We start from the raw sequence: 20696 nt of genomic DNA on the forward strand, positions 1-20696 counted from the left end.
CCTCTGGAGCCAGCATAGATATGAAGGTTCCCACCTTCCTCGCAGGCTAACAAGCGTCCTGGCTGTGGACTGTCTTCTCCAGAGAGGCTTGCTTGATGCCTATGCTGTGGTCTTTTCAACACAAATTAAGATTTCTAAAATTGTCCTAGGCACCGCAGCCTTTCAGTTTCTTCTGTTTTTAAATCAATAGAGTTATAGGGTTTAAAAACCTTTATGCAGCAGCTAGCTTTTACTTCCGTTTTATACTGTGCATTTTTCCTTCTATAAGTTTTTTATTGCTGTGTTCATGGTTTTAATTGTGAAATGCCCAGAGAGTTTAGGGCATTCACTCCAATAGAAATGGAATCAATCAATCAATCAATCAATCAATCCTTTCTACCAAATGGATCAACAGCACAAGGGATGTAGCACCCTGTCCCCCCTCCACAGTCCTTCTGCATTTCCAAGCTGATCAAGGAGGAAGGGGCTTTCCTTCCTTCACAAGCAGCTCAGAAACCAAGCAGACTAACAGAAGGGGATGGAGAAATCCACCCCACCTTTGCAAGTCTTCTCAGGTGCCTTAGACTTGCTGAGTTTCTTCTAATCCCCTGAAGTGAAAGCAGCCCCTTTATTTGCATGATGCAGCAGCAAAGGGACAGAATGGTGAAAAACTTAAAGGGTGACACAGAAAAAAATAATTTCTCTGCTTCAGCTTCTGATGTCTCTGGGAGGAAGAGAACTGCCACCTCCTGCATTCAACAGGATGAAGAGGGGAGAAACAGAATTAATAATTGCTGCAGTGCTCTACCACCAAGCTCACACATGCCTGCTCGAAGCAGTGACTCTTTCACTGGGGAGACCTCCAATGTCTAGTTTTATGAGAGAGAGAGAAAAATCTCACTCTTTGTCTATGCCCAAGTTTGGATGGGATTTCCACTACGACAAACCCTTGCCCATTTTGACATGATTCAGAAAAAAAAAATAGGACTGCTGAAAAAATTAAAAATAAATACAAGAAATTTTAGTAACTTTGGAACTGCCTCGGTATCAGTTCAAAGGCTAAATCTATAGACCTTTAAAAGCAGGGAATCCAAGAGACTATAATATAATTTAAGGCTTTGGCTGTGTTCAGGAAGGGTAGGTGGATAGGCCTTCCACTGATCCAACAAACACAGTTTCAACTGATCTAACCAGAAAAAACATAAGGAGATTTTTCCACCTGGATCAAATATTCTGAAAACACCATCCACCTAATTGTTAACCCACACACTCAGAGAGAAAGAGGGAGAAAGAGAGGAAGAAGGAAGGAAGAGGAGGAAGAAGATTCTACAGTAGCTAATAAAATTTCATTCAATTTTTACTAGGAAGAAAGAAAACTAAAAACTCCTTTGCAGTTGTGAGAATGCAGCAAATTGGGAGAAAAAAATCACAACCGAATTATTTGTTATTAAATTTAAATTAAAATACAACTTCCGTTTATTTCAACAAGAATAATAATATCAGCAGTAGCAATAGTAAAGCTGCTGCATCCTTTCACACATCTGTAGTCCTGTGAACACTATTCACTGGACAGTATATAAATCTATACATACATCCATACATCCATCCGGACTCAGGCTTAAGCCTACGCAGCTGAACTACAGTACTGATAAATCGCACTGGGCAAGGTTTCTACACTTAAAATAAACTTTTCTGTGCACAGAAAACTAGAACACCAGAGATAAGAGACTAGGCTGTCCCCCTGTCCCTAGTTTTCGGGAGCGGGGATATTTTGTAGCCGGGGACACTGAAGCACATGCTCCTTCCCCATCCCTTTCCTGGAGGTACATCCCATGTCATGCAGCTTTTTGTGGGCCATGCGCTGTAGTGGTTACACTGGTTGGGTTGGGCTGGGACTGGGAAGACCCCAAGTCTCGTCCCCTCTGGGCCATGAAGTTCACTAAACGAAGTTGGGCTAAGCACTGACACTCAGCTTCGTCCACTGCCCAGGCCTGGGGTGCATGTAAAAAAGAGAGAAGGCTGATTGTGTGAACCATCTTGGGCTCCTTGCGGGGAAAGAGCGGACACAGCTACAATCAATAAAATGATAAAGTTGTCCTTGAGAGATGCTGGGATGGGCGCTGGACACAGAGGAGTCTCAGCCTCTGTCTTCCGGCCTGTGACATGGGTCCAACAGTGGGACTGTCACTGAGGATCAATTAGAAAAAGGGCCCATCCTAAGAAGAAGCATCCTAGAGATTAATTAATACAGAACAGACACGAGAGTGTCAAATAAGGGTAAAAAGACATATCTAAAGTCTACCCTAAACAGGCTTAAATGTCATTTCTTAAAATGTTTTGCAGCTCCAATTATTCATCCAAAATGCTTCCTGAACCTCTTTGCCTAAATGTAGCCAGTTCTTTAAATGAGCTTCCCTCCAGCCCATTGCAGGCACACTTTATCTTTTTTTAATTTTCAAGTTTTCCTCTTTCTGCCCCTTCTTCTCCCCTCTTTCAAGGTCGCAGTGCTCATTTACACATTTAATATTTACTCAGCACTCTGGGTCCTTTCTCTGTGCTCACTGCAAATTTGTTTTCTGATAAAAGTCTGGTGAAAAAGCAGCTATAAAACCCAAAACAACATCAAGGATTTTTTTTTAAAAAAACAAGCGAACCCAAACCTCATGTAGAACATAAAAGGGCAACAAAATTAAAATGGCAGACCTTTTTGGATTAACTGTTAATTCACACGGTATGAATAGAGAGGTCTCAGAGCCATGAAACTGTCTACCACAATCCCAATGCAATGCTATATTTTTACTCAGGAGTAAGCCACTGAGTTCAATGTCACTTACTCTACCTATTCCTAAATATAGGATTTCAGGCCCTATTTATCAGTGGTTTGTGCAATAGCTAGGGTCTCTCCCCACACAATGGACAAATTTGGCTGTTCTTCCAGAAGCTGTGTAGAGTACTTAACTGGGTACGGAAACTGTGCAGAGAGTAACCATCACATCACTGATTTGAACTGATGGTTTCTCTCGGCCATTCCCCTGACAAAATCCCCTCTTGTTTAGTCAGCACTCCCTAATCTAGATTTTGGAAACACCGTTCCTTTCTGGTTTTGACCATCTTTTAGTGGGATTATGGGCAATCCCACTAAACAAGCCTGCACTCTTAAGAGAGACTGGTGTCTTTGGACCAATGCTCTTTCTCTGTCGCTCCCCCATCTTCACTCCCTGTTGCCCCCCCCCCCACAAATTAAGGAAGCATCCAAGCATTGCATTTATCCTTCGGTCAATGTGTGGAATATTGGAGTTCTCCCCCATTTTATAGGTATCTAAAGGTAGGGCAATACCTGGACAAACATTAGCAAGGCAGGTGCTTGAATCACAACACAATGGCCAACAGGTACCGGGAGGTTTTCAAAAATTTCACCCAGTCTTCACACATGAAATTGCCTGAGTGGTAGTGAGAACTGACTTGGCTTCTACATCGTACAGAAGAAAGCTGCATTCTCCAGTGATCCGTCTGACTTTTGAATGCAGCCTTTCCTAGCCCTCAAGATATAATGGACTACAACTCCTATTGTCCTCAGCCACTACTGCCATACTGCTCTATCCTCTTTCTTAGTGGCAGCTGGGGAGGGGAGAAAGGGAGCAGGAAACTCACAAACCCTATTCACAAGGATTCAAAAACTGTTCTGTACTCATCAAACAGTAACGAAATTTGTTTTCCGCCCCTAGCCAGCAGAAAAAGCTGTTTTTATGCAACCCCAAATCCTGCACACTAACTCAGATTGCTTAAATGCAGAATGGATGCCCATTTAAGAGGTGATCTTGTCTTTTCTCCATCAAGAGCAATATGACAAAAACAGGGGCGCCTCACCCCTTCCCCACATTGGAACAATGCCCCAACTGCCCACATCTTACATGTGAACACAACCCTTAAGTCATGGGATTGCGGGGGGGGGGGGTTCAAAGGGGTGCACCCAGCAACACCTTCCAGACTGGTGCTGCTCCCCTTCTCAGCACCCATAGCATTTGAGGCAATTTGAGATGGTGCCCAAGACTGTAGCCAACTTCCCTTGTCCCATGCGACTAAATGGGCATGCCAGTGAGAATCACCCTGCTGCTATCTGCAAATAGTCACCCAGTCACTTAAAGGCTCACGCACCGAATCTGAGGTCTGCACCATGGCCACATTGCAGAGTGCCCATAACCTTGGGAGCCGGTCATCTCTGCCAAGGCAGCACCGGGGGAGGGGGCCTGTTTTTAAACTTTCCCTTGAGTTTAGCGAAGTTATCTGCTCATCCTTCAAACCCCCTTTCCCTGTCCCCCACCCGCTGGCACCGACCCTGCCGTCTCCTGCCGTGGGTCCGTCGCATCTCACTGGGCACCCTCCCCTCCCTGACGATACGCACATGGCTTTAATGTTTTTATTACCTGTTTGACTCACTGCCTTATTGCTTCTCCCCTTAATGGGGCCGTAACCGTGGTAACAAGGAATAAACGGCCACCAGAAAATGAGATGATTAAACAGGTCACCCTGGCAAAACAAACTGCATTTGGCGAGGAGGATGTGACTCGTGTCTTGGGATGGTCTGGAGATACAGGACTGGTGCAGGGAGGGGAATGAGGACCCGGCTCCATCCGGCAGGTCACACCGGTGGCCGGCACTGACAGGGAAGAGCTGGAGGGTCTCTCCCGACGGCCTCACGGCAGCCAGCTTGAGGGGCTGCACCCAGCGGCTCTGGAGCCATGCAGGGCAGCCCAGTGCCCAGACTGGGCCATGCTCCACGACATGGGTGTGCAGCCGACCGCTGTGTGTGTGTGCGCATGCGTGTGTCTGTGGGCATGTGTGCGAGTGCCTCCCACGATCATTGGTTTCGCTTCCTCTGGCCATCCTCAGGGCCACCAACAAGAGCTGGGCTGCCGGCCAGGCAATCTGCCCATGGAAGTAAAAGGCGGGGAAGCAGGTCTGGCCTCGTTCGGGCAAGACGCGAGGAGAGTTTTCCTCTGGGAACTCCACAGCAGAGTCTGACTGGTGGCAGGTCCAGGGCCTGGAAGGCCGCCCTGCTCACGTTTTGCTGCCTGGGGCGAACGGCACCCACTGCTGCTAGTCACGGCCCGGAGTGCCCAAGACGTGCCGAGGCATTCTGGCACTTGAGACTGAAAAGCCCATGCACGCTTCCCCTGGGTAAAAGAGACCCAACTGCAACAGACGAAATTAAAAATTGCCGCCCTTTCATGACGCCCCCTGTGTCGAGAACTGGATGCCTGAAGGAGCCGCTTTGTTCAGCCCAAGGGGCAGAGCTGGCTTTACTGCGAGGAAGGGTGAGGCAGCCGCGTCAGGCAGCTGTTTCGGAGATGTCACAAAAGTTTGGGCAAACCGTCAGCTGACTTTATTGATTTATTTCCTGTGCCACCCAGATTCTGGTTGTGGTTTCACTGCCAAGAGGGCCAGAGGTCCTTGTGGGATTTGAGGACCTTGAATGCCAAGCCCCTAGCCTAGGAGGCAAGAATGCCATTGGGTATTATTAATCATCATCATCATCTCCTCCTCTTCCTCTTTCCTTCATCCTCACAACAACCCTGGAGGAAGGTTAGACTGGGTGTAAGCAACTGGCCCAAAGTGAGCTTCATGGTTGAGCAGGGATAGGAACCCTTTTCTCCCAGTTCCTCACCTAACATGCTCATCACGAGGCAAGGGGTCCCCATGGGGTGCCCATGGCCCTTTCAAAAACACTTTAGCATATTTACCCCACGGTGGGGTTTTGAAGGAGCCAGAAATGCAAAGCAGCTTACACAAACCTTTCCATTTTGTCCCCACAATGAGACTGCGAGGTGGGTTAGGCTCAGAGTCTATGAGTGGCCCAAAGTTGTGCGGTGAGCATTATGGCCGATCAGCGAGTGGAATCAGGAGCTCCCAAGTCCCAGCCCAAGACTGCAGCCCCTGTGCCATGGTGGCTCCCCCAGGCAGCAAAATGCCTTTGGCCAGTCCTACTTTGCCACAGCCTCTTTTTACTCCTAGTGTCCACAAAATAATCTGGAAGTCATTGAAAAGGCATCTCCTCACCTCCACCCGAGCTTGAGATGGCTCACGATGCTTGGTCATGAGTCTGGTGGGTGCTACATGCTGTCCTTAGGCCAGGGAGATTAATCCCAGGAAACCAGGCAGCCGGCAACAGCAAGCAAGGATAGGCTCAGAAAATTGGGCCGAAGTGGCCGATGCCAACGAGATACACCTGGGAGAGGCGGGGCAGGGTGAGGACCGTTAGTACTGAGGCAGGGCGTCAGAACGCAAACACCAAGCTCCTACTGTCACCTTCCCTGCCCAGCCCCCCAGCAGAGAAGAAGGAGGCCAAAACCAGTTTGCAGCACCCTTGTCAACCACCTTCTCGCAGGACTTGGCCGGCTGGTGCATCTCATGGCACAAAATGTTCCTGCAAAAACAAAGCAAAATAAACACGAGAAGGAAGTATGTGTCGGGGAGAAGCAAACAGGTGACATCACAAACTGCCAAAGAGGGCCTAAACGCCTGCCAAGAACCAGATACTGATCTTATCTGTCCCTAATACTGGCACTGAAAAGGTGCCAGTGCTCAACAGGTGGCAGGTACTGTTGGGGGGGGCGGTGAGGAAACCTCAAATGGGACCTGAGAGCCATCAGGGGAGAGCTCTTGCCATTGGCACACTTACTCCATCTAAGTACCAGAAATCTGGCCCTGATCTAGAAAGACTTCAGGACTGATTCACACACACTGGCACGCTACCTAAGATTTCGGCACCATCAACTGCCCCCGAATTTACCTATTATATCTATATGATATTTATATGTATTTTTCCTGCAAGGAACTCAAAGTGCCCTACCCATTTCTCCCACTCCTCTTCAATTTATCCTTACAACGTGAGCCAGTGTGGCGTAGTCGTTAAGAGCACGGGACTGGGACTCGGGCAATCCGGGTTCTAGTCCCCGCTTGGCCATGGAGGCACTTTGGGCCAGTCAAGGATTCTCAGCCCAGACTACCTCACAGGGTTGTGTTATGGGGATAAGAGTGGAAGCAGCAAGAGGAGAGCGATGTAAGCCACTCGGAGTTCTTCGTAAGAAAAAAGGTGGGATATAAACCTAGGAAAGGAATGAAGGAAGGAGCGACCCTGGGAGATAGGTTAGGCTGAGCGTCAGCGACGGGCTCAAAGTCATTCTGAAAGCTTCATGACTGAATGAGGGATAGAAGCCAGGCTGCCAGAGCCCCAGTCCAACATTCTGACCATGGCTTCGTGCGGGAACTGTGCAAATGCACTTCACGGATAACGCATGGTGTGAGAAGCGGTAAGCAGAGGTGTCATGAAAGGGCTGCCTGGGTCGCGTGACCTGCAGCAGCTCCTGTGCAAATACCACCTGATGCCATTGGAAAGGCAAAGAGCAATAATTCCCGAGTCTGTACAAGGGATGGCACATGTTCCCAGATTACGCACATGCCCACTGAGCAAGTCACATTGGACTGCCTCAGGTCCCCGTCTGTAAAATGGGAATAAGCGTGACTTCCATGCGTCAAGCGCTTTACAAACTGAAAGCATCCTTGACAGATGTGGCAGATGCTGGGGCGAGGTGCGCCCTAAAGGCCTTCTCGGTTCACCTCCTGCGTTTGAGGAGAGTTGTAAGCCTGCCAAGGCTCCGCCCACAAGAAACCGCCTGGAGTCCTCGCCAGCGTATCGATTTCCAGCACGGTATGGGCACAGCCTGCTGCAGAGGGATCGAGGGTTTTAGTCCAAGGGAGTGCCCCCCGTTAGGGCGTGACGGCTCATTCTCAACATTCAGACCACGGAGAGCTGTGTTACTGGGCAAATGCTGTCCTCCACCAGCCAGTCCACTTGTGGTGAGGGGATGTGGCATGTCCGCTGGAGCCACGGTGGGTCCCAACCGTGTCGTGTCCGTAACATCACCGGCCATGAACAACACCTTCCGCTCCACACTTGCAGCACTTTGTTTAATTAAATTGTTTTGTTAATGACTAATAGTAGTAAAATAATTCTTCGGGGCTGACCACTTCCTTGTTTAAATAACCCTAGTACAGCAGTGCCTCTTGACTAGTAGCAGAGGGAACACAGCTCCCCTGCCCCACACTTCAGAAAAGGTGGGGGTTGTAAGGTCTATTTAACAATAAAATAAATCCCCCCTCTCCCATGTTCTGTATGATTCCTCAGAATGGAGTCCTTGGAGTTCCCACACCAGCAGCTTGGCATTAGAGACACACCCGGAAAGACAATACAGGGAAAAGTTTTTTAAATGTGAAAAGTGTTGGGGGTAGTCCGCCCGAAGTCTGCAGCAGCTGAAGCAGGTCTGCATACAAACTGCTCTGCTTCCCCCACCTTTCATTTCAAAGTAGACAGCCCCACTCCAGGCCAAACTCCTGCCAACGGACGCTGACCCAGTGCCAACTCTCTTCATGAGAAGAGACGTAATGGAGAGGAGGAAATCCCAGTGGAAGCAGAAGTCCTCCCTCACCTTCTGCTCTGCCTGCCGCAACAAAGCCAGCCCCTGAAGGACAACAGAGGAGCAACTTCCGGGGTTCTGGATCTCAGCCTCTTGCTCCAGGCTCCAGTCCTGTGCATGATTATAGACGGTTTGCATTTTCTTCTCTCGAACCTTCGGGCAACAAAATTCCGAGGTATTTTTAGTTGAAACAATATTATGTTAGCATTTGGAGCATGGGTTCAGAATTAAGGGAAGACGGCCTCTTCCGTGGTAGCCCCCCATCACACACAGTGGATCACTCTCCCCAGCGAGGCCTTTCGGGCACCAAGCTTGCATTTTCGTCAGTGCCAGGTCAAGACGCCCAAGCTCTGACGGCAGGCCCGCCTTCACCTGCCTTATTAGCACCATGCGTTAATTTTGTTCTTGGTTGTTCTGCTATTTTAGCTATCATCTCATGCTTCGGAAAAGCAGTGAAAATTGGCTTTAGCTGTTTTAGATTTCATATGCTTTTAATAATTTTGCTGTAAGGTGCCTTGGGTCTTTCCAAAGAGATGGGCTTGTAAGTATTATTAATAGTCGTGGGAAGACTGCATACAAATTGTGCACTGTACAAAGGAATTTTATTGCTGTTCCATACAGTCCACGCAGGTCAGGACACGCATAAGAGACGGCCTGCATGCCAGCACTTGCTGGGGTGAAATTATGCCCATTCCACTTATGTTTGCAAAACAGTCATGAACTGGGCTTGATTTTGCAGTATGTTATGCAAGAGCCGCTTGGGTTTGGCCATCACTCGAAGGAAAGCACACTAGTTTCCCTGCATCATGCCTTCACTTCCACATGGCCAAAAAGTGGAAGCAGGCAAGCCCTTGCCTGCGGTAAGGCACCCCAGGAGGGAGCAAGGCCCAGGGCAGCCCCGCATCCAAGCTCATCCCTCTGGCTCTGGGCTACAGTAAGCCTCCCTTGCTTCCTTCGACTCTTGGCTCAGGCCTGCCCTGCAAAGGCAGAATGGCTTTTATCCGAGGCATGAAACTGCCCCAGGACTGGAAACTCAGCCTGCTCCCCCTTCTTGGGATCGCTTTTCCTGTTGCTCCCACAGCGCTGACACTGGCTCTGGATGGCTCACGGCAGCTTCCAGACAGATTCCCAAGCTCAGCTGAAATCATTGCCCAGGAACAGGGCAAGAAGGCTTTGAAAGGGTCAGGACTGTACACCAAGGACCTTCCAACCCCACACACACACACACACACACACACAGAGTGCCAGTGACTATGGCCCTGGCTTTGCAACCTCCCAGGCAGCCTTCGTTATGCCTCGCTCCTTCAGTGATTTTACAGCCCCTGATGGGCTCCTATCCCAATTTTTAAGCATCTGGGATTCCCATGGAAACCCTCTGGCTTACATGCAGGTTTCCGAATGGTAACTTCCTGATGTGGTAACTTCCTGATGTGGAAGTCCGGCTTCCTTGGTCAGGCTGCTCTGCTCAGCTCCCTAACTGTAATACAGGAAAAAGAAGGTATCCTAAAGACAAAGCACACGGGGACTGCAAAGAACGCTGAAGGATGCAAGAATAAATAACACTGAGGTTAAACAGGACAAAAGAGATGCTATGGCGCACACCGTGAAGCTCCTCCACTGCACGACGCAAACGCAGAAAAGGAAAATGCACGCAGAGTTCAGCACCCTCAAACATCACCCCATTATGGACGGGACCCCAGCTGCTCCCCACAAGGCGCCAACCCCCCCGCCCCCCGTTTCACGCCAATACGTATGCAACTCCTTACGAGGCTCCTCCAAGCAGCCCTCTTTGGGCAGCCACGGCAGCACCTGCGCCATGCTTCCGACAAGCCTGCTGGACCCACAAAGCCCACCGGGGGAACTTGACGCATCACTTCACCGTGTGCCTCTTGGGAGAGCCTCCACTCAGCGCAGGGCCAGGGACGAGCATGGTGCTGCTGCAGGTCGACTTGGGATCTCGCCCAGGGCAGAATCAGCACGAGCGCCACATGCGGTACCAAACTCCTTGCTCTCAAGCCCACACCCCAGTGGGGGAAAGTGTCCAGGGCACGGATATTCACGGCATCCTGCGCTGCCTGCTGAAGGCCTAATCACGCCAGGTCTCGGCAGGATAGTGGCACAAACGCAACAGCTGGTAAGTTTGCCCTTCTTTTGCTGCCCAAGTAGCATGTTCCTCTGGGAGGGGTCTCCATCCGGGAAAGCCTTCAATTCTAAAAATTAATGTTACCTGTCTTAGGCAGCTCCCCCCAATTACTCCTCTCCAGGGAAATCAGTCTAAAAGGGGCTAATGGAACAATGGTCCCCTCTTTCTTTCTCTCATTTTCTCTCACTCACTCACTCACTCTCTCTCTCGCTTTTTTATTAGCATTTGTGGAATTTATTCCCAAACTCTCCTAATCTTTCGTACACAACCATTTGATTTGCATAACCCAGCCCCCTCTCATAAAAACTGGCTGCTAGTTTAATTAAAAAATGTAAATTTGCTGTCATCTCGGGGCCTGGTGAATTAGGACGACATCGGCATTTTTTATTGCTGAAGACGTCCAAATTGATCCGGTCCGCAGTGAACCAGAGGGTGCGGGCACGCGCGGATGTGCACACACAGGCGTGGTCAAGCGAGACCGGGACCTGCAAGCTCCAGATTCCCGTGTTCCAGACCCCAAAGCGAAGGTGGCTCCCTGGCCACATCTGGATTGGGCAGATGGCTTGGATGACATCACCCTCAGGAGAGGCCGACCTGTTCAGGTCTCACGATGACAAGCCCAGCCCCCTCCCCTCCACTTCCATTTCCATTTCCAGGGTCAGTGTGATTCAAACTCCTTCCCAGAAATGAACTCTGAGGAGGCCGCTTTTGATCAGAAGGGCAGGGAGGCAGCATCACACAGCTCGGGGAGATGAGCTTCCCCAAGGTGGGACAGAGGCAAGCAGCAGGGCAGAAGTTCTGGTACAAGATACACCAACACCAAGGTTGTCCCCCAGGGTCCCCCAGGGGGCCATTCTTGCCCCCCCAACCCCACCAGTCACTTTGTAGGTTCCTTCTTTTCCGCGGCCCCCCCCCCCATGGCTAAAGATTGTGTTAACTTGTCCGAGGTTTACTTACTGGCACTAAGAGCTTTAAGCTACAATACTGGCAATTTTTAAAGCATTTATCTCCATCCCATTTGCCATTTTGCCTTCAGCCCTAGAATGTGGCCCCAAGAGCTTTTTCAGAATGGAAAGGGCGGGGGGCATGTCCGCTCCCACTGCAAAGCTGCCCTCATTAGCAGAAGCAGCATTCACCTTTCCAGGCATTCTGGGATAGAGACACTCAGATGGGGAGAATCACACACACTTCTCTGAAGATACACACGGTTTCCTGAATTCCCCAGGCAAGACTCAGGCTGAAGGAAGAGCTTTGCCTTACTTCAAAAGGAAGAAGAAGACATCTCAATCTAGGCATGGAAGGCTCTCTCGGCCTTATAGAAGCAAAAGAGCCGCCTTGCTGGATGGCACCACAGGCCTACTTTTCCAGCAAAGCCCACCTGGTGCCAACACTGCCATCTTTTTAGCACCAGGTGACAACCCTCCTCCATTCCCAGGCATATGATGGCATAGCATGTTCTCCTTAAAACATCAGTAGAACTGCCTGCCGTTATTACTGACTTTTTACTCATTTTATGACGCTCTAGGGGGAACATGGCTTTCTGCAGTTTTAAATTCTGTATCTTTTAATTCGCTGTAAGTTTTCTTGAATCATTTTGTTTGGCAGGGGGAGGTATGTACGAAATTTGCATAAAATCTAATCCAGCAGCCTGTTTCCAAACTGGATACCGCAGGAGGATCACAAGCTGGGCACATCCATTCCCCCTTCGGCGACAGGCATGGAGTGGCACGAAAGCTCCATTTAGCCAGCGGAAGCTCACAGGCTGCCAAAAGACCTCTTCTTCATCGCCGCTGGTATGTCTGATCTTCTTTCGAAAGCCAGGGGCTGCTGCCTTCTACATCTTGTGGCAACAAGTGCCATAACTGATGTGTGGGGAAAGAAGTTCTTTTCACTTGTCTTAAACCTCAAACCCAAACTGGTGCCTTCCATAGGTTTAGGATGTATTATTTATTTCTATTTCTGTGCCACCCAAGAGCCAACACTCTCTGGGATGGTTTAACTTATGTTCTATTGTATTTCAATGTATCTTATTGTGTTGTAAGCCGCCCCGAGGCTTCGGCAAGGGGCGGCATAGAAATGTTATAACAACAACAACAACAACAACAACAACAACAACAACAACTTCAGCTCCACCAGAACAACCAATGATTAGGAATGCTAGGAATTGTAGTTCAAAATCTGTGGATGACACAGATAGGGGAAGGCTTCTCAAGTTTCCTTGGACAACGTAATGTCCCAATAAAGTCGTTTGTGCCATGAATCCCAGAAATTCTGATATGCTAGAAGGCTAATTATAAAGCGTTGGTGCTCAATGCCTCTGCTTGCTTTTCTTGTCTCTTTTGAGTCTTCAAAAGCCAATAAGGGGAAACCAATCAAGAAGATGCCAAAGAGAAAAGGAAGCTAAGGAACAGAGTGGCTTTTAAAAGCTCCATACATGCTTAGGGGGATGTCTTCTCTGCCATGTCCCATCACGATCTCTTCAGATCAAGGGAATATACACAACTGTGCATGGAATTCCAACAGCAAAGGCCTCAAGAGAACGCTTCTAAGCGACAGCTTCCCAATACAGGGAACCCTTTTGAATTGCTTCAGCTTGAGCCCCATGTGGAGACAAACCAAGATCTTACTTAATGTGGGATGGGATAGGCAGGCAGGGGCAGAGGGAGGCAGCGGCTTCAGGCTGAAGGACCTGGCATGGCTGGCAGCAACAGCACAGAACTGCATGCTAGCTGGGCTCCCCTCAGATGCACTGGCGGCAGCCCCTGCGGGAGGAAAACAGGTTCCTTGGGTCCCTTGCAAGAGGAAAGAAGGGGGACTATTCATGTAATAATAATAATGCTCAACAGGGAGGTGGGGGATGGAGTGAGAGCTTGTCCTTCATCTCAGGGAGCAAAACGCTTTGGGCTGGCCCTGTAAGCAAGGCCTTATACTATAGCACCTATTTTTGAATTTAACATTAGCACACACAAAGCCACACAGTCCCACATGAACTGTATCACAGGGTGGGCAGAAGATCCCGTAGATCCCTGGCAGATCTGAAGCACAACTGCAAGGATTCCTGCCTCCTGGTTATTTAACACTAGCGGCAACGAAATAAGTTCTCCATCCTACCACTAGCTAATGTAACTGCTGAAATGAAATAAAGAAAAGAGGAGAGAGAAAAGGGGGGGGGGGGGAGAGAGAAAAAAGAGAATAGTTTGGGGTAACCAGGAGAGGGTTTCTGTGTGGAAGGACCATGAATTCCACTGAGTTCTGGTACTCGGAACACGGACTCCTGGGATAGAACTCTATTTCTTGCACCCAGCTCCAATTGGAGGATCTTGGTCCCTGGTCAAAAGCAAAGCAGAACATGGAAGCCTGAAATCCCAGACATGAAAAAAAGCAATTCCATTCTGTTTTACAGACTGAACTTTTCCCAGAAAGGTGGAGAAGAGAAGGGAACTCACAGTGAATCATCCCAGGGTTTTTATTATTATTTTTAAGACAGAGAATATGAGTACAAGTTATAAAAGCAAATTTAACATACACCTCCCTCTTTATGAACTGGAGCATATTTATTGCTTATTGGCAGTCCCACAATGCCTTCTCTTAAACTTATGCTAGGATAATTCTTTTTAAAATATTTATATATGTATGTGCAAAGCTCATACATTTGTATTTCAAATTCTAGCCTCTCAAAACAAAGAGCAGCAGCCCATAAACTCTTTGGGAAGTACAAACAGAGCAAAATTTGTAGTTCCTGTAAAGCAGCAGTCCCAGTCCATCCATGTCTATGTAGAAGTAAATCCAGCTGTGTTCAAAGGGCCTTAGCCCAGGTATGTACACAAACAATCGCATCACATACGATTGAGAGCACGCCAGATTAAGCCAATAGGTCTCACTTAAATGCACATGGGATCATGTCATTAGCCACCTAGAGGGGATTTTTAATTGCCATAGGTAACCAGCCTCTTTAATTCAGCACCAAGTGATGCTCCCCAAATGTGCAAATATTAGCCAGGGCAAGCTTGTTAGTTCAGACCTGATTCCTTATAGAAAGGATGGTTTCTTACTGGAGCAGCCACTGAGAAAGAACACAATTCTTTCCAGGTGGAAAGAAATGGCAACAGCCCACCAAGACCAAATCCTGCATCCACAAAAGAGTTCTGTAACCTGCCCAAGTTAAGCAAAGGTCTTGAATTTGCATAATGTATTCTAATTCCACTTGTCAAGAGAAGGTGAGAGGAGGAGTTACTGAAAGGCAAATGAAGGAATTTGACCGGTGGAATTTGTATGCAGCCCCCACACCTACCAAAAACTTTTCAGACACCGTGAAGACTTCAGAGGTGAACTTTACAGCCACTAAGATCCAGAACATGCCTTTCAAATAGAAGCCGAATTTTGCAAGAAAACCACAGAACTGATTGCAGAATGAGCACAAACAACCACCCTTCCCAAGCTGTCATTTTGATTTCTTGATACATTAACTCCGCCAGTCCAATCTGGAGCCCCCCAGATGTGTTGGCCTGCAACCCCCACCAGACCTGCCGGAAGGCATCATGTTGGAAATGGCTGAGTTAACAGCTTGAAAACATAAAAAGAAGGGATAGGCTTTGACTGGGTTCAGACAACCAGATAACCCCCATTCAAAGGTTGAATATGGGCTGTCCTCCACTGTTAAATAAATCAAGTTTGATCTTGATCGAGGATTACTGTGTTGTCTGAATCCGGTCACTATTTGGCCTCTGTGTATTGCCTATGCATGTTAGCAGAGACAAGCCGAATCCACCCTGTACTAGAGTGTCTCCAACCACCACAGAGAGGGAAACAGAGTCTGAAGGCGCATGATGTGGCCAAACAGGTCGGGTTCGCGCCCAGAGGGGTGATCACTGGAGAACCTGACCCATGCTATCCTGAATCCCAAAATGAAGAAAAGTGGAACATAAATGTCCCAAACAAATACATTTAAAAATAAACACCACCAATTAAAGAAAAAGTCAGCCTTGTGGGGAAAGTTTATAAAAAAAAAGGGGGGGGGAGTGCTCACTGAAAGCTTCCAAATGCCACGGCAGCCTGCTTAAGAGAATGGTGACACCTCCCTGTATTTAGCAACCTGAGTGGTCACCATGGGTGACAAGCTACTCCTTCGAAGTGAGTAAGTGGGCTGGAAGAGGAGGAACAGGTCTCTTCAAGCCTTTGCTCGGCACGAGGATATTTTTTTAAACAGCTCGCTAAGGCAACTTGGTGGCACGTAGCAACGACAGAAGAGTTTCTATGCTGGCTGGTAAAAGGACAAAACAAAACACAACCAAAAATGGCAGGCTAGTAACTTTTGTGGGCACCTAGACTAGGCTGTGAGCGTACATCCGGGTTAAGCAGTCGCGCATGCTCGAGGCCTACCCGCAGAGCAGCACGCTGCCACATCCACAGCCCGCCTGACCTCTTCTTCGCCCACCTGGTGCCTTTTCAGGTATGGCTCAAAGGGAATTGAGAGAGCCTGTGCCACAGTGACTCGGAAGACTGGCAGGTGATGAGGAGAGATACGGGCGCTAGCAGAGCCGGCCACTGGCCCTGGGACACCACAGGCAGGTCCACCCACACTGCTGACCTGCCCACAGTTCCTGGGCCCCCGTTTCCACGGCTCAGCCAATGTCTGGGGCCTCCCCACAGGAGAGTAGGAGACCAATGTTTCTAGTGGACCCTGTGGGAGGCCCACATGCTTTCCTGCCGCTGATGTCTGGGTGCCCAGCATTCTCTGCCCACCGTTAAATGCTGAAGAGTGAAAATCACAGCGACGGTCCAAGAGAAGGGTCTGCTAACTGTCTGGGGCGGGGGGAGGTGAGTTTCATGGAGGCAGAGCTACAGACCCCATCAGCAGGGGGCACTGATTCCCCAAACCGTTTCAATGCCAATGAAATGCAAAGGCCCCGCAAGCAGGCCGGAGCAGGCTGCAAATGTGGCACGACATCATTCTGCTTTGTAATGATCAGATTTTTCCATAAGAGCATCAAACTCGGCTCAGGAAAGAAAATCATACTTCTCCCTTTCTGATTAGAATTTCCAAGCTCCTAAGGAGAAACAACACAAAAGCATGTGCGTGTACACACATACACGCACACAAAACAACAACAACAACTCTGCCACATCCTTAACAAGTACATATCAAGCCTACGCAGAGGCCCTTGACCTAATAAAGAACAATAACACACCCAAGACTGGATGATTCCAGAACCAACATTTCAAAACAAAGCACATTAAAACCCTTCCTGATGCTTTTAATACCTGGCATAATACACCAATAATTAAAGAAAATAACATAAAGGAAGCACGCACACACTCTTTCATTCTTTTAAACCAAAATAACAGGTGCAAAGTTGAGGCCAGTCAATCATCAACCATTTTATTACAATCTTACGCCTTATGAAATAAATACCACAGTAATGATCTCAAACATGTTGGATCATCCAGCATAGGCTGGTTTGGGGCACGAAGAAGTCCTGTTACTAGTTTTTAAAGTGTGTGTGTGTGTGTGTGTGTGTGTGTGTGTGTGAGAGAGAGAGAGAGAGAGAGAGAGAGAGAGAGAGAGAGAGAGAGAGAGACAGAAAGAAAGAAAGAAAGAAAGAAAGAAAGGTGGTAGTAGTTTTAACTAGGGTACAATGTAACTGAGCTCACATACTACAGGTTAGTTTCTTCTTAATGCTTGTCAACTTGCCTTCTGTACTCACAGGAGAGGTTAGAGAGAGGTAACATCCAGGTATCATGTTAGCAACAGTGAGCAAGGGCACAAACTATGTCTGTGAGTCTGGATTCAGAGAAGCACTCACACCAAACAGTAGGGTGGAAATTCTGCGTTGCACGGCACAAATCTGACCTCGGAAGGCTGGTGTGGGCCAGAAGACTGGGCCCTTGCCAAACTCGCCTGCACGTTCCAGGAAGTGCATGTGAGAGGTGATCCCAATCATATAACCAATTTCCAAAAAGTCACAAACACGGATCAGGGTGACACCGGGAGGTGATTTCTCAAGGCCTGAACGATTTCGCCAATGCTGAGCCAGGGGCCAGGCCACGCATTCTCCATGCCCCCGCGACGACCCTAAAGCAGGACTGGGCTGTGGGAACCCCAAAAAGGCAGCAACCCTTCCCAGTCCGGGCTCTGTTGTGACTTGCACAGCCTGCAGAAGCCCCCTTGCCCCGGCATAGGCCATTATCCACTCTATAAGCAAAAGTAGGGAGGGGGAGCTGGAGATCGCATGGGACACGCCACCCCCATAAATCTCACATGGAAAGGACGGGAAACAATCCGGCCAAGGTGTGAGAAGAGGCTCATTAAGTGTCATGAGTGACCTCCTCGTCTGTCACCAGCTTGTCCCACATAAATTAAAATTCCTCTCCATGTAGACACCATGCCGGGAACCTGACAGGCAACCTTTACGGCCAGGATGGGGAAAGCCTACAGGAAGAGGGCGAAAAGAATGGAAGGGGGCAGGATGAAAAACAATATTGAGAAGGGAGAAAAACACACAGAGCAAAAGAAAAAACAAAAGGCAAATGCACAATCATAATAAAATCCACGTAATAAACTTCCTCTTTTCATTTTTTGTATGCTCCCCACACGCTGTGGGGCCTGACACGCCACCTCATCAGCAACATCATGAACAGATCCTCGGAAATCTGTTAAGAGGGAGACCCTCTTAAACGAGCAAAATCTCCTCTTTGTAGCCTTCCCCAAAAGCTGGGGGAGAAGGGAGGGGGGAGGGGGGGAGGAGGAGGAGGAGGAGGAAGGGAGCAACTTCCGTAAAACAAGCAAAAGAAAAGCGAAACAGTCTTTGTACCTTTGCACCTGACAGCGTCCCCCCCACCCCCAGAAAAACCAGCAGCAGCCCTGGCTGACCTCGTTGCCGTCTCCTTCGGAAGATCTTTTTAAAGCCTTTCCGAAGTTAACATACTTCACGACTTAGCAACAACCCCGCTTTCGACTCATCTGAGTGACAAGCCCCTTCACTCTCACCAAACTCCCCCCCCCCGTCCGCACTGCAATGCACGTTTGCAACTTTTTCCTCACTTGGAGACACGCACACCAAAAAAAGTTTCCTTAAATACGGGGGGGGGGGGGATCCATCGCTCGCTCTTTTCTTTTTAAAGGGAAGAGAAAACAGAACGGAACAAAACAAAACAAAAAACAAACAAAACGCACACCCAACAATCGCGAAGTCAGTGCGAAACATGAAACCAATCAGCTGTGCTTGGTAGTTTTATTAAACTAAAAGGGAAACTATTTATAGACAACCGAGCCCCATCGGTCGGTCCACGGCGGAGAGGCGCTCGCAGGAAAAAGAAAGGTGGAGGGGGAGAGAGAGAGAGAGACAGAGAGAGAGAGAGAGAGAGAGAGAGAGAAACGCACACGCTGATGACGGAAAAGGAAAACAGAGCAAAATGCAGAAGAGAAAGGGTCAAGGGTTGGCTTCCCCCACGCCCTTGACTTTTCCCTTTTCTTTTCTCTTTTTATGACAAGTAGAAGCAAGAAAGACAGACAGAAAAAGCCCAGACCAGGAAAAGCGCAATTGTGCTGTACTTACCATAGTCGGAGAGACGAAAGCCGAATTCACTTAAATAATCAACTTTCATAATACTTAATTAATACCTAATTGCAACTGATTGCTCCCCGAATAACAAGTTGGTTCAAAATACTGATGTCATTGCGCCGACGGTCCACCCTGGGAATCCACTCGGGCACCGGCGCGTTCAGCGGCGGGAGGAGGAAGGGGGAGCGGCCGGCTGTCAGGAGTGAAGGTGATTGGCAGGCGCGCCCCGGCCGTGGCCCCGCCCCCTGCCCGGGCAGGCCTCCCCTAGTGGCTGGGAGGCAGGTGAAGGCGAGCCGGGAGCCCTCTGCCAGCGCGCGCGGCGCACAGCCTCGCCGCCGCCGAGCAGGGCGGACGCGGCGCGGGAGCGGCGCTGCCCGGGAGAAGGCGCCGCAACTCTCGCGCCCGGCCCCGGCCCCGGCCGCTCTCCCGGGCTGCCCGGGCAGGTCTTCCCCAGCGCGGGGCAGGAGACAGAGGCGGGAAAGCCGGGCAGCGAGCCCGGCATGAACCGCGCGCAGCAAGCGCAGCGCAGCGCCGCGCAGCGCAGCCCTGGAAGTGGGGAAGGCAGAAGCGGCCGCTCAGGCTGCCCACCTTGACCCGGCATCCCGAACATCTGGATTTTGGAAGGGGCTCCATCTGGATATATGGATTGATTGGCTTATTTAGTAAATGTGTGCGCACCCCTGCATTTCAGCCCCCCCCCAAAACCGAGTGCCTGGGGCAGCTGATGATAAAATGCAGATTAACAACGAAGTCTGAATTAAAACCCAGCATAAAAGCAAATAAATGAAAGACACAATTAAAAGTGCAACCATAAAAGGAATAAAGAGCGCCAGCCAATTAAAACCACCTTCAACAACAGACCAGGGCTTAAATAAAAACTTTCAGTTAAGCTTGCCACGCCACAGCAGCGACTGGCCCCGAGATAAATGCGGGCCCATTACTTGTCCACAGCACATGCGAGTCCCTCACTGTTTGCTCACAGTTTCAGCAACGGGGGCCTGGGGGGTTGCATTAGTAACTCAAAAGTTAACCGCTGGAAAAACGGGACGTGTACGCAGTGCCCACCCGCTCCAAGATTCACTTTGATTACAACTGCCAACTGGAATCTGATTGAAATAGGTTGTAGACAACTTAGTGACAGAGACAAAAACCCTTCTGTCTTGCCATATGTGCTGATTTACTGCCTGATGATGATAATTTAGAGGCAGCTAAGGTTGTGCGCATTTCTTTCGTAAGGTTTCTACAAAAGAGCACTCAGATAGCAATTGCTTTTTAAAAAGCAGCAAACAGTAGCATAAAAGTGCTGAAGAGCAGCATAATTAATGCCTACTGCAATGTTCGATCATAATTCTTTAATTGTTGTTAACCGCCCAGAGAACTGCGACTGTTGGGCAGTATAGAAATGGAGGAAAGGAAAGGAAAGGAAAGGAAAGGAAAGGAAAGGAAAGGAAAGGAACTTCTTCGGAAGCTGTGTGCTCTCCTCTCCTGGGCAAACACCATCTCTGCTAACGAGACTGCCTATTATAACCACTTTGCAAG

The 20696-nt window shown here is 49.0% G+C and overlaps 1 protein-coding gene across 5 annotated transcripts in view; it reads right to left on the reverse strand.

The window, feature by feature from the left end:
- CASZ1 (castor zinc finger 1) overlaps window positions 1-19331 on the reverse strand; it is a 115621-nt gene extending 96290 nt beyond the window's left edge. For 4 of the 5 annotated variants that reach the window (XM_044445270.1, XM_044445266.1, XM_044445269.1 and 1 more), the window contains exon 1: window positions 19152-19331. In XM_044445270.1, the coding sequence (XP_044301205.1) occupies window positions 19152-19200 (49 nt within the window). In that variant the 5' untranslated portion in view covers window positions 19201-19331. Of the gene's footprint in view, window positions 1-18466; window positions 18485-19151 lie in introns of those variants that run through there. The other variant, XM_044445267.1, reaches the window with a different exon arrangement.
- Between the last annotated feature and the right edge of the window lie 1365 nt (window positions 19332-20696).

This window comes from Varanus komodoensis, unplaced genomic scaffold (genome assembly GCF_004798865.1).
Source record: "Varanus komodoensis strain SLA01 unplaced genomic scaffold, ASM479886v1 scaffold48, whole genome shotgun sequence".
Lineage (NCBI taxonomy): Eukaryota > Metazoa > Chordata > Lepidosauria > Squamata > Varanidae > Varanus > Varanus komodoensis.